The sequence below is a fragment of the Apium graveolens genome, chromosome 6 (assembly GCF_009905375.1).
Source record: "Apium graveolens cultivar Ventura chromosome 6, ASM990537v1, whole genome shotgun sequence".
Taxonomy (NCBI): Eukaryota; Viridiplantae; Streptophyta; class Magnoliopsida; order Apiales; family Apiaceae; genus Apium; species Apium graveolens.
Genome location: NC_133652.1, coordinates 12,467,782 through 12,480,944, shown reverse-complemented (window position 1 = coordinate 12,480,944; position 13,163 = coordinate 12,467,782). Strand labels below are relative to the sequence as shown.

At 38.7% G+C, this 13,163-nt stretch overlaps 1 protein-coding gene and 1 long non-coding RNA gene across 2 annotated transcripts; one reads left to right on the top strand and one right to left on the bottom strand.

Moving 5' to 3' along the window:
• Positions 1-6,181: 6,181 nt before the first annotated feature.
• LOC141664210 (uncharacterized) lies at positions 6,182-8,174 on the bottom strand. The gene is made up of 2 exons (XR_012551883.1): positions 7,899-8,174; positions 6,182-6,607 (listed from the first exon to the last, which is right to left on the bottom strand). It is a non-coding gene; the product is annotated as an uncharacterized LOC141664210 (long non-coding RNA).
• A 2,117-nt stretch (positions 8,175-10,291) lies between these two features.
• Positions 10,292-11,545, top strand: LOC141664595 (F-box protein At2g23160-like). The gene has a single exon (XM_074470553.1). The coding sequence runs from the start codon at positions 10,292-10,294 to the stop codon at positions 11,543-11,545; it is 1,254 nt and encodes a 417-aa protein (XP_074326654.1).
• The last annotated feature ends 1,618 nt before the right edge of the window (positions 11,546-13,163 follow it).

Genomic DNA, 13,163 nt, shown 5'->3' with positions numbered 1-13,163 from the left:
TTATGGTTGTCCTCGGGATAAATTTGATATTGAACTGGCTCAACTCGATTGCCCAATTGACTAACCTCCAGGAGGCGTCTGGCTTGTGGATGATTTTGTGAAGTGGTTGATTAGTGATTACCCTGATTTCCCGGCCTTAGAAGTATTGTCTTAGCTTTCTGCTCGAGTGCACAAGGGCCAGTGCGAATTTTTCCAAGTTTGGGTACCGGGTTTCAGCATCTTTCAGGACTTGGCTTGCATAGTATACCGGGGCCTGCGTCCCATTTTCCTCCCGGATGAGTGCGGACGATACCGCTCTTTCCCCGGCTGCGATATAGAGATAAAGGGGCTCCCCGGGCTTTGCTTTTGATAAAATAGGCGGGTTCATCAGATGTTGTTTTACTTCCTCAAACGTTGTTTGGCAGTCCGGGGTCCAGTCGATTAGCTTTTTGTTCTGGGCTCCTTTTAATAGCTCGAAGAAAGGCAGGCATTTTTCTGCCAACTTTGGGATTAATCTCTGAAGTGCTGCTAGGCATCCTGCAAGCTTTTGGATGTCCTTTTGAGTCCGGGGGACTGTCATTTCCATTATAGCTTTGATCTTCTCCGGGTTGGCTTCTATTCCTCTTTCACTGACCAGAAAACCAAGAAACTTCCTAGAAGGAACCCCGAACGCGCATTTCTCTGGGTTCAGCTTCATGTTGTACTTCCTCAAGTTGTCGAAACACTCCCTAAGGTCCTGGATGTGCTCTGGGATTGTGACCGACTTAGAGATTATATTATCAACATAAGATTCCATGTTCCTGCCCAGCTGATCTTTGAAGATGGTATTCATCATTTTTTGGTATGTAGCCCCGGCGTTGATTAACCCAAACGGCATCATAACAAAAGCGTAGACAGCCCGGTGTGTGATGAATACCGTCTTCGCGATGTCCGCCGGGTTCATCTTGACCTGGTTATATCCCGAGAAGGCGTCCATGAAACTTAGCATTACATGGCCCGAGGTCGCGTCTATCAGATGGTCAATGTTGGGCAGGGGGTAAGAGTCTTTAGGACACGCCGAATTGAGGCTTGTATAATCCACGCACATTCGCCATTTTCCATTGGGTTTCTTGACCAGCACAACGTTTTCCAGCCAATCCGGATACTTAATTTCACATATTATGTCTGCTTTTAACAACTTTTCGACTTCTTGGTCGATTGCCTGTTGTCTCTCCGGGGCAAAGTTCCTTCGTTTTTGCTTGATTGGTTTTTGCTTTGGATCTACGTCCAGGTTGTGCATGGCCACAGATTCATCAATCCCCGGCATGTCTTCCGGGGACCAAGCGAACACGTCCGCGTATTCCTTTAGTAGGTCGATGAGCTCCTTCTGGAATGTGGTTTCCAGGCCTTTGCCAATTTTGATTTTTCGGGTGGGGTTCCCGGGTTCCAAATCTACCTCGATTGTCTGTTGGGCAGGTTCTACCTTTGTCTTCTCCTTGCTTTCTACAAATTTCTGAATCCGGGCATCAGCATTGGTTACGCCATACCCGGAGTCCTCAACCATATTCACATCCAAACGGGCCCTTTTACTAAGGTGCTCTCGATGCTTCTTTCTGCTTTGTCCCTTGGGTAGGGACATTATTTTCTTCAGGTTTTCCGGTTCCGTTTCTGCCATGACAAGTGCTTGACCATAGCATCTCCCTGCCATCTCCCTGTCTTCTTTCAATTCTCCAACGCCTCCCGGGGTGGGGAATTTGAGTTTTAAGTGATTAGTTGAGGGGATTGCCCTGAGCTTGGTGATAGTGGGCCTTCCAAGGATCATGTTGTATGAGGAGGTTGCATTTATCACATAGAATTTCATCATATGAGAGACCTGCCGGGGTGCGGTCCCAAAGATGATGGGGAGGTAAATGATGCCCCGGATTGGAATCATTGTGTTCCCAAATCCGTACAAGGGATCTTCGAGGCAGGGGTCCATTCGGAGGTGGCCGAGCTCCATCCTGTTAAGTGTGTGCTCGAATACAATATTAGCAGAGGAACCATTGTCAACTAAAATTCTTTTTACCTCGTTGTTTGCGACATCAAGGGTCACCACCAATGCCAGGTTGTGGTCCGGATCGAGCCCCTCATAATCAGAGTAGGAGAAGTAGATCGGCTCGTCATCCAGATTTTGGATCATCATCACGTCATTTTCCTGGTTCGGGCTCCGGGGTGGAGAGGCTGTGCCTCCGAAAACAACATTTACCACGTTTTTGCCTCTTCCCGGGGCTCTGTCTTTGTCATTTGACCCTCTTTGAAGATACTGGTTCATGTTCCCTTTCTTGATTTGCTCTTCTATGAACATCTTGATGGAGAAACAGTTTTCAGTGGTATGACCGTGATCCTCGTGATAGCCACAATGCTTGTCCTGGGCCCTGTTTTCGGGAGGCGCCAGCAAGGGTTTTGGCGGATAATAAAACGGCTTGCCCCTTGACTTCGCGCAAAATGTCGGCCTGGGGCCTGTTGAGGGGTGTCCACTCCGGTTCTGGCTTGGGTTCCTTCTTTGTCTTGGGTTTCCTTTTATTCTTTCTTGATTCGGGGTATGCATCCCGGGGTGGGGTTCCCCGAGACTGCTGAATGTAGTTGGCTTGCCTGTCAAGCTTGTATCTTTTGTCTCTTCGAGACGACGAGCGTCGCTCCGGGGACTCATCATCATCGTGTATCCTCCTGTTTATCTTTATTGATTTAAGGAAATCATTTTCCTTTATAAACTTTGACGCCAATGCGTATGCCGACGCTAGGCTCTGGGGCTCCCTATGAATCAAGTCTTTAACATAGCCTTCACAAGATATCGGGTGCAAGTTTCTTCGAAAAATGTTCACTGCCTCCTTTTCCTCCAAGTTGGAGAGTTGGTTGACTGCTTCCTGGAATCTTTTGATGAATTCCGGGAGGGGCTCCTTGCTTCTTTGCTGGATTATTTCTAGATGACACATCTGCAGCTCGTTCATCCAGTTGGCCCTGAATCTTTTCAAAAATATCTCGCGGAAGTCTTTCCAGGAGTCCACACTCCGGGATGGGATGCGGCTGAACCATTTCTGAGCGCCCCCCTTCAACGTTGATGCAAAGAATCGGCATCTATTCAGGTCGCTATAATCATAAATATTAGATATTTGCTCGAAATAGTTCAGATGCTCCTCAGGGTCGGCCAGTCCATCAAAAGAGTCAAAATTGAAGTGCTTTAGTCCTGATTCCCTGGGGGTGGATTCCAGCTTTTTTGTGAACGGGGTTGTTGCCGCTCCTACTTCCATGTCGCCTTCCACTTTTCTTTTAAGGTCCCGAAGCACACGGGCCATTTGTTTTTGCTTGGATTCCTTCTCCGGCTCCGAGTCTGAAGAAACATGAATCCGGTATGCCTTTCTCTTTAGCTTGGCCTCTTCTTCCCGGACTCTCCTTTCTATAGATTCCTGGGCTTTAGCCTCCTCTTCTTTCCGGATTCTCTCACGGAGGGCAGCTCTTTTTATTTCATCTCTGGCATCCTCTGGTGGCTTCTTTAAATTTTTCGCAATCCGGTCGAAGACGGATCCCCGAGATTCTTCGGACCGTTCGTCGGACCGCTCTCGCTGATCCCCCGGGCGGGTCTCAGGTTCGGCGTCCTATTTTTCCTTCCACAAGTCCATTGCCGCCTGTATCTGTTCCGAGGTCATGCTTCCCCATGAGTTGGTGGGGGCCCCTGTGTGTTTGTGGGCAGCTATTTCAATAACTATTCTCTAGTCTCCTGGTTGGAGATTTTGAGAGGGAGTCTGGGTTATGGGGAGCCCTTCGTCCAGATCTTCCATGTCTCCATCCCTGGGTTGGGGAGGAGGCGGAAGGAAGGAGGAAGAAACTGCTGCTTTGCTCTTTCTCGTAGTCATGGTTATTTAATGGTGCTACAAACTCAAAGTGATAAAATTCGTAAAAACAGATCTAAGAGATTGGTGGTGGCGTTCTTACTGGGAGATGGTGTTTCAAGCTTCTGGGGGGTGGAGGAGCTGCGGATATGAACACCACAAGGTCGGAGGTTCGCCCCCTCCTTCTAGCGCCAATGATAATCCCAAATCACCCCGGGGCCATCTCCTAGCCGGACCCGGACTCAAACTCCTTTTGGATGGCGGCGGCGTGCGGTGTAGCTGTAGGGTGGGAACCTACAAAACAGAACCGGAGGGGGGTGGTGTCCCCGCGGCACCTCCGGCGTGAGAATGAGAAAGGGTTTTTAAGGAGAAGAAGGGCAAAGTGGGGATTATGCGAATATATTTATGGGGTGTACGTGTGTGCATGTAAGTATAGGTGAGAGAGAGAGTATGTAAGATTATCCCCTGTAACATTCCTTCTGTTCTACCTTTTAGAGGCCTCCTACTAGGGTTTAGGGGTTTATCTCCTTTAATCTGGACCGTGGGTTGGCCTTTTGGACTGTAGGGCATCTGGACGCCTGGGATGCGTCAGAGTACTGTCAGATCCGGACCGTAGGAGTATTCTCGATCCCGGGTACCTGGACGGTGGTGATGTTGCCACGTGTCCTAGTCTCCTCAAGGTCAAAGCTGAATGCGTCAGGGTACTATCTGATCCGGACCGTAGGAACGTTCTGGATCCCGGGTACCTGGACGGTGGTGATGTTGCCACGTGTCCTAGGCTCCTCAAGGTCAATGCTGAGTGCTCCCTGGGCTCTTGTAATTGGGCCCTGGGCCTTTGTTATTGGGCCTGAATTATTATAGGCTATCACCTCACGTGTCGGGGCTTTGAAGGATTCGGATCTAGGGAGCAGCTAGTCTGGACTAAGGGGGAGTGGGACTGCTAGGTGTTGGGTTGGGCCGGACTAAGGGTTAGCGGGAGTGGACGGTGCCAGGAGCCCGGACCCAGTTCTACTAGGAGTCTTATGTACTATCAATTGACATCTCTGATACTTGGATTTTATATTTAGCTGTTAACAGTTAAATATCCTGCTTGAATAACAAAGCTAGAGAAGTAACAATTGCCTCCCTATCTGGAAAAAAAAAAACTAGCCTGTAAATATCACTACCTGAGACAAATAATAGATGCCATATCAGTGCTTGAAGAATAATTTCTCTTAAAGTGAAGTAAAAAAGGTGTCCAGATCTTTGATCCGTCTTAAACAGAGTCAAACACCAGAAAAACATGCCACAAAAACAAACTTGGCCATTTGGATATTGACATAATATGTTATACAACAGAAATATATTAATTGCTAAATTTCAAAGATGACGGTTCCAGAGGCAGAAAATCAAGATTAAAGAAAGACGTTCAACACCGTGCCTGCATTATTAGGCACACACAAAAGGTTAAAACATAGGTATCGATTAAAGACTTCCTCATCTCGTCAACAATGCTGCTAGGCTGGGATTCTCGCAGCTTAAAGACACTTACGATAACAATTTAGAATTATGTTGCTGTAGTGTCCGAGCCACAGAAAGCTGTTCAATGTCCAGTCATTGACAGTCTAATCAGCTGCTACACTTCACTACCACGGTGTACTGTTCCTGCAACCAAAGGAACCTGGAGCAGAGTGGAAAGTTCATCCAAATCTTCAGTGGATGTATGAGGATGGACCTGTTCCAATATCAGTACTTAATTATTACAGATACTTGCTAATCAAAAATGGTTAAAATTACATTAACAAAACATTAAAAATTTCGTTGGTAGTGTGCTCAGTCAATAGTTTGTTCACTCAGTCCACAACCCACTACAAGAAAATCCTGTTTTCACAACAGAAATTTTCGTTGGCATACAAAGAAAATCCTTTAGTATAACAGCATGCCAACAGAATGCCCACTGAAACGGTCCGTCGGAGGAAACGTCGTTGGGAAGTAGCTGCCTAACCGAATTATTTTCTGTTGTAAACTTAACAACGGAATAGCATCCGACTAATAACAGAGTTCTTATTTTTGAAATAACAAAGATACAACCGACTTGGTAAACGAATATTTCAATGGTAATTTTAGCAACCATATGCTAACAGATTTTTCATTGTTAAATTTAGTAACAAATTGTCAACGAATTATTGCTCGCAACACTTTACCAACAGATTAGCTCTTATCAGCAACACTACCAAATATTTGTTAGTAATTCACTCTTGATAACACTCCAACAATCAATATTAATAACAGAATATAAGCATGTAAATCTATGATTTTATATATATTTACTTATTTAACCAAAAATACCCAAACATTAGCAGCTTGTTAATAGAAAATACAAATTCAAAATGGAGAGCATTTTCATTAACAAGAAACCATCATCATACAAGATGGGCAGAAGGTGAGCAGAAGAATTCAACAACTTAATATTCACCAAAGTCTCATTCGACATGAATGCAAAACCTAACCTACCACCAACTAAAATATTTCAAGATACTAGGATGAGTATCATATCCAAAACCAAAATAAGCAAACCTAACAGTTTGGAACTAGTATAAAACCATAACAAGATTTGCTGAATCAATGACAAATGAGGGTAAGGCTAAACTAATAGAAGATACTTTGTGATGAAGAAATTCCATTTATCCTATTCTTCATATCAGGCCCTCCAACTATGTGTCAACCTCCATTATTGTTGAGGTTTGTGTAAGTGAATTTCCTAAACAGTCTGATAGTTGCATCAGAAAAACCACCACTAAACCCTGGAACAAAACGTAATTTTAAAATTATTAACAACACAAGTAATACAAAAAAATACAAAAATAATATCAACTATCAGACGAAAAAACAAGAACAAGGATGTTAGCCATTACCTAATTATGAAAATTCTAAACCAACGTGACAATTAAGAGGAAGAAGCAACAATCATCACAATGTTAAACTAAGACTATTGAGAGAAATGCCACTACTCGGTAAACACGCCTCTATTACTAGGAAAAAGAAGAAGAGAGAAATGACGATAATTTCTAGTAACTATAAACTAATGCCATTGTCTTTATATACTAAATTTTCGCAACCTGCTATAAGGGGAAGTACACATGATAGTCTGGTTTGCCTAGTTATTTTCTAGTTTTCAGTAGTACAAGAATTGTATATTTCTAAATATATTTCAGTAGTAAAAGATACTAGTCCACTTAAAGAAATACAAGATTAAGCCCCGAAAACTCTATTTACTAATAACTCTAAACTAGTGCTATATAAATTGAGTTGATAATTGGATGACAATAAAAAAATAAAGAATACATAAATTATGTCTACCCACGCATCATATCATATTTTGCCTAAGGGTAAAATCTCCAGAGGTTTCGAAGATTACTCGATAATTGGAACAATTAGATGCACGCACTGACTAGTAATCAAGGCCATTTGTGACACTCAAGTACAATGACATTATGTAATAGCTTCAAACAATATATCAAATCAGATATGTTGACAAGTACTTGCAAAGTTGGACACACACTGTCATTCAAGTTGCAACGTTGCTAATAAATTACAAAGAAACATACATTGTCCAGAAGTACAACAAAGACAAAATGAAGAGATGTGTAGAATCACTAGCTATTACAGCTTGCATCCCTTCAATCCCACTACATCCCAATTGAGTTGGTTTACAATCATATACACATGATAAAGGTGTAGATGAAAAGTACCTCTTCACAAAATCCTATTACGAAACTTACCCACTTTAAAATTCAAGTATAAGATGTATTAAAAAAATTAGGCATTAGGGTTCAAAACCTACCCCCAATTTAAAATTAAATCGAACTCACTATTTGCTCACTTAACAATCGAGCTCACTACTTATCAAATTGAATTTATTCACTTACCAATTGAGCTTTCAAGCTTTAGAGAATAACGACTCTAAGAGTATAACACCAAAATCGAAGACCTAAATCACAAATGAAGTCCCATAATAAAATCATGAATCATCAAAGAACTTCAAATTAAACAACAGAGTAAGCCAAAAAATGAACTTAAAAGAAAGAACATTACCCATGTCAGAAAACAACATCACCTTCATTTGAGAGAGGGGAAAGGTTAGAAGAGGGGGAACAACAGAGAGCGGGAGAATCACCTTATGTTTTACTTTTCTTATTTCCGCTTGAAAAAATGACAAAAATAGCCGATTTTTGAAAAAATTTAACAAAAATAGCCATTCTGAAAAAAGTGGCCAATTTTGGCCGATTGAATACTCCACTGTCAGTTGGGTATCCCAATTTGTATAAGATACTCCACTGGTAGTTGGGTATTTCATATATGGGATACTCCACTGCCAGTTGGGTATCTTATATAAAGTGAATACTCCACTGACAGTTGGGTATCCCATCGGCCAAAATTGGCCAACTTTTCAGAAATTGGTTATTTTTGTCAATTTTGTGTAGAAATAGGCTAAATTTGTCCTTCACCCTTTCCGCTTTTGGGATGAGCGGGATGGTAAACCGCCTAAAAAAATTTTGTTATTAATTTTATAATTCATTTTTTATTGTATGTCAAAAGTGTTTGGATAAATATTTTAAAATTAATTGTTTTTAAAAAAAATAATTTTTTTGAATTGAGATATTTCTAGTTTCTTAGAAAAAATTATTTATTTGATTTGACATTTTAACAATCAACAAGTCATTTGATCGGTACCTCTCACCCGTGTTTCATCCTTGATTGTTGTTTAGAATTTTCAAAAAAAAAATCTCGACGATCCAACCGCATGGATGTGAAAACTTATATATATATATATTAGTGATATTTCCAATTTATAATAGATTTATGCATATTCATTTTTAAAATAATTACTTAATTTTATAATATGTATATAAAATGTGATTTAAATATATTTTTTTAATATATTTCATAAATTTTTTACCTAAAAACTTATATTTTTATTTATTTATTTATTTTAATTAATATTAATATTCGATTTTAGAGGAAAAATATTCGATTAATATTCAAAATAAGTAGTTGAATGTTAAAATGCCAACCGAATAAAAATAATATTGAATATTTTGGGTCATTATTAACATATCCAGATCTTGATATCGATACTTTTAGATTTATGAAAAATATGTTAAAAAAATGAAATATCATAAAAGGAGGTAACACTAATTAGAAACAATAACTAATCAATTATATTAAAAATGGGATTATAAAACTTATTTAATCTTACACGGGTGCTTACAAAAAATTCCTAATAACAAATTAGTTGTGTTAAATATAATTTTAGTTTGATTAGAAAAAAAGCCACACTTCATTATTTTGGAGGAGAAAACTAAAAAAATAATATTTTTACTTTACCAATGAATTAGTAACAAAAATGATTTCAACCGATCTAAAATAGTAATATTTTAGTAACAGAATCAGTATGACCGATCTAAAATTACAACGAACTACCAACAAAATTACCAATGAGTAGTGTTGTTGGTAGAGCGTTAGTAATTTCTTGGTAAACCGTTGTTATTTCTTTACTACTCAGTTAGTACTAATCTATTACAAATCCGTGGGTATTTTCGTCGGTAAATTTGGGCGGGTGATTTGACGCTTATTAATCTCAACCGATATTTTCGTTGGCAAAACATTTGTTGGCGAACCGTTACCTATCTGTTATAATATTGTCAGCTTTTTAATATTTTGATATATGTTAGTAATTCGTTAGTAATTGCCAACATATAATTTTTCGTTGGTAATTTTTGTTGGTAAAACTGGGAATTCTTGTAGTGACCGTAAATATTTCAAATCAAATTAATGAAATCTGTTAGAGATAATTATATAAATTATTATTATAAGGAGGTGTAAGATTCGAATTCCACCAGCAAAATTTTGAAATTATTATTTACAATATATAATGATAAAAACAATGACAGGAACTTATATAGATATATGCATGCAATATATACATATAGAACTTATATAGAACTTTACTCATATAGATATATGCATACAATATATAAATGAAGGTAGTTGTATAATATATTATTAAGTTTTTAGACATGCTTGTAATAATGTTAATTTTATTTTAATATTATGATTTATAATATATAATGATAAAAATAATGACACGTGTGTTATATATAAGTGCATATAATACATACATGAATGTAGTTGTATAATATATTATAAAGTTTTTAGACATGCTTGTAATAATATTAATTTTATTGTAAAATTTGATAAATATTTAACATGATTCCGTCAAAATCGATTTTATAATCATATTTGGACATAGCATTATCAAATTACACATAAAATTTGATTTTAAAAATCTGAACACGTCACAACCATTGATCAGAATAAATGGGGATTAGAATGATTGTTTTGTTTTCTCACAGCCGCCCCTCGGTGAAACTATTATTTTTATCATCTGAGACTGTAGATAAAGGAGGAGACCAAAGAAATCAATAATGGACGAAATTCCTGTGGATTTAGTACACAAAATTTTCATCATGATACCTATAAAATCACTCTTGCAAGCGAGGTGTGTTTCAAAATCATGGTGCAAAATTATCGATGATCCGTTTTTCGCACACATTAAGTATGATTGTGGTGAGGTTGAGCAAATCGCACTTTCGCAGGAAATCTCAGACTTCTCAAGTCCAGTAAAAACAATTTCATTGTATGCAGCAGCAGCAGGATATGACAATGAAGAGTCCATGATGATACATGCAACAACAGTTCCTATGGTAAAGTTTCAAAATTTTGGTGATAATGGTGGTTATGGTTATTGCAAGGGGTTGCTGTACTTTGCAGAACACTACACAGGTAGAATTGTGGTCTCAAATCCTGTAAGAAGTCAGTTTACGATTCTGCCTCCAGTACCCGTTCAGATGGACTATTGTTGGTTTTCATACTGGACTGCAATCGGATTAGGTTTCGATAGTTCAACCAAGACTTTCAAAATGGTTTGTACCAATAAAAAACAAGAATCTAGTCAATTTACACTAGTCCATACTTTAGGGACGACATCCTGGAGGGAGGTACCAAGTGTTCCTGCTTATTATTGTGATCAGGTTCTTGATTGTAACTCAGTATTTGTTCATGGGTTTTTGCATTGGATGATTGATCCTTCAGACTCAGAGATAAAGAATGAGCGAGCTCGGATACTGGCGTTTGATGTTAGCAAGGAGACCTTTAAAGTAGTTCCTCATCCCGAACTTCGTTTCAACGAACACTCTGACACGTACTTCAGGATATTAGATATTGAAGGAAATTTGGGTATGCTTGATCTCTCTCCTCGTACAAAATTCGACATATGGGTCATGGATTATGAGAAAAAATCATGGAACAAGGAGTTTACTATTGACATTACTATTGTTGGCGACATTTATGTTGATAGTACTCGAGTCGTAGGTCTTTGGAAACACGACGAAATAATTTTCCTGTTTTTTAAACAAGATCATTGGGGTGTAGATAGTGAGAACTATTGGAGTTACAGTATGAGGACATGTAGCATAAAAGAGTGTGATGTACCAGTGGGACGGGCTTTTAGTCTTCAAAGGAGCCTGATTTCCATTCCTGGTGCTACGAAAGTTTCCCGGTTGGATTGTCCGGGCAGGGATGGAGACAAGGGATGGCATGCTGGAGTACCTGCAACTCCAAAACCGGGTGTATTCAAGAAATTAGTAGTAAAATTCATGGAAAAAATTATGTGTTCTTAATTTTGATGTTAAAATTTGTAATATTTTGAATTTTTATTCATCATAAACGGGGGCAAACAAGAGCACATGCCAGTCACAAGCAAACAAAAAACTTGGCCTTTTGGATATTGATATGATATGTTATACAACACAAACATAATCATTACCAAATGTCAAAGATAATAGATCCAGAAGCATAAATATAAGTATCACGAAAGACATAAGTGATTAGTGCATTCAACACCGACGAACCCTCGACAGGTTTAAACAAAGATATCAATCAAAGACTTCCTCATTTCGTCCACAATGCTGCTAGGCTGTGATTCTCGCAGCTTAAAGACATCCTCGATTACTGACAATTCTGGGGCTGTGGTGTCCGATGTTAGAAAATTAGGATTTTAAAACTTAATTTAATTATGTCCTTGATGTTAATCCTAAAATTTAATGATTGAAAATGTTTCAATGATATTTAAACTTAAATTTTCATGTATGGTTTTAAGAATTTTCTTAATGAAATTCATATGAAATGAGAGTTGAAAGTAGTTTGGAAAAGTTTAGAATTTTTTTTTGATAATGTTTGTCCCACATTGAAATAAATAAAGGGGGTTGTGTGATTTATATGGTATCACATACATGTGTAGAATACAACTACTAAGGTGTGTCTCGGACCAGGTCCGACCGGGTCGGGTCAATGGGCGAATGTCTTGGCGTCTCGTGTACGCGAGGCAACCTGGGCGAGGATTTTATTTATTTGAGAATTAATTTTAATTCAAATTTATTTATCAGTGACCAGATGATTATTATTATTATTATTATTATTGTTGGGCTGGGTTCGATATTAAATTAGGTTTAGTCTAATTCATTAAACCTGGACATGAATATATAATCTGATTATATTGAATTAAAATTTAAATCTGATAATAATGTGGGTGTTAAGTGAAAAGCTGTTACAAATAATTTAAATTTAAAATCTGATCAGTTTTGATTTTTTTATTAATGGAGTAGTTTCTTTTCCTCTCCTATAAATAGATATAAATAGAGGCTAAAGTGAATGTATTTGACACACCACACAACATTCTCTTCTCTTCTTCCTCTCTGCATTTCTCTCCCAAAAACACAAGTTCGAGGTGCTGTTAGTTTAGTTTTCCGGCGACTGAGGTGCAAGTCGAGGTGGAGGTTGTGTTGTTGTTGTTAACACAAACTCCGAGCTGTTTTATCCTGGTGGAGATATTGCACGCATCCCAAACACAACAGGTAGGGGCAATATTCTCTTCAAGAACAGCCAGGGCTTCGAGCAAGGCCTGGTGACTTAGCTGTGATCGTATTTTCTTGGTGTTTTGTATCTGTGCACCATTATTTTCAGACACGTTTGAAAGTTATGGTTTCGGGTATATCTTCGTTTTTCTCTTCGTTATTTCAGTTACTAATTTTGTTTACATGCATGCTTTATTTTGTTAACTGGTCTTGGCTTGGACTTGCTAAATTTTATATATACTTGCCTTTATGTTGCTATATTTGTTAGTGAAATTTACAACATCCGAGCCACAGAAAGCTGTCCAGTCATTGACAATCATACCAGCTGCTACCACCACACTACCACGGTTTACTGTTCCTGCAACCAAATGAACCTGGAGCAGAG

Coding starts and splice junctions, on each gene's coding strand:
- LOC141664595 (XM_074470553.1), top strand. CDS start 10,292: ATGGACGAAATTCCTGTGGATTTAGTACACAAAATTTTCATCATGATA.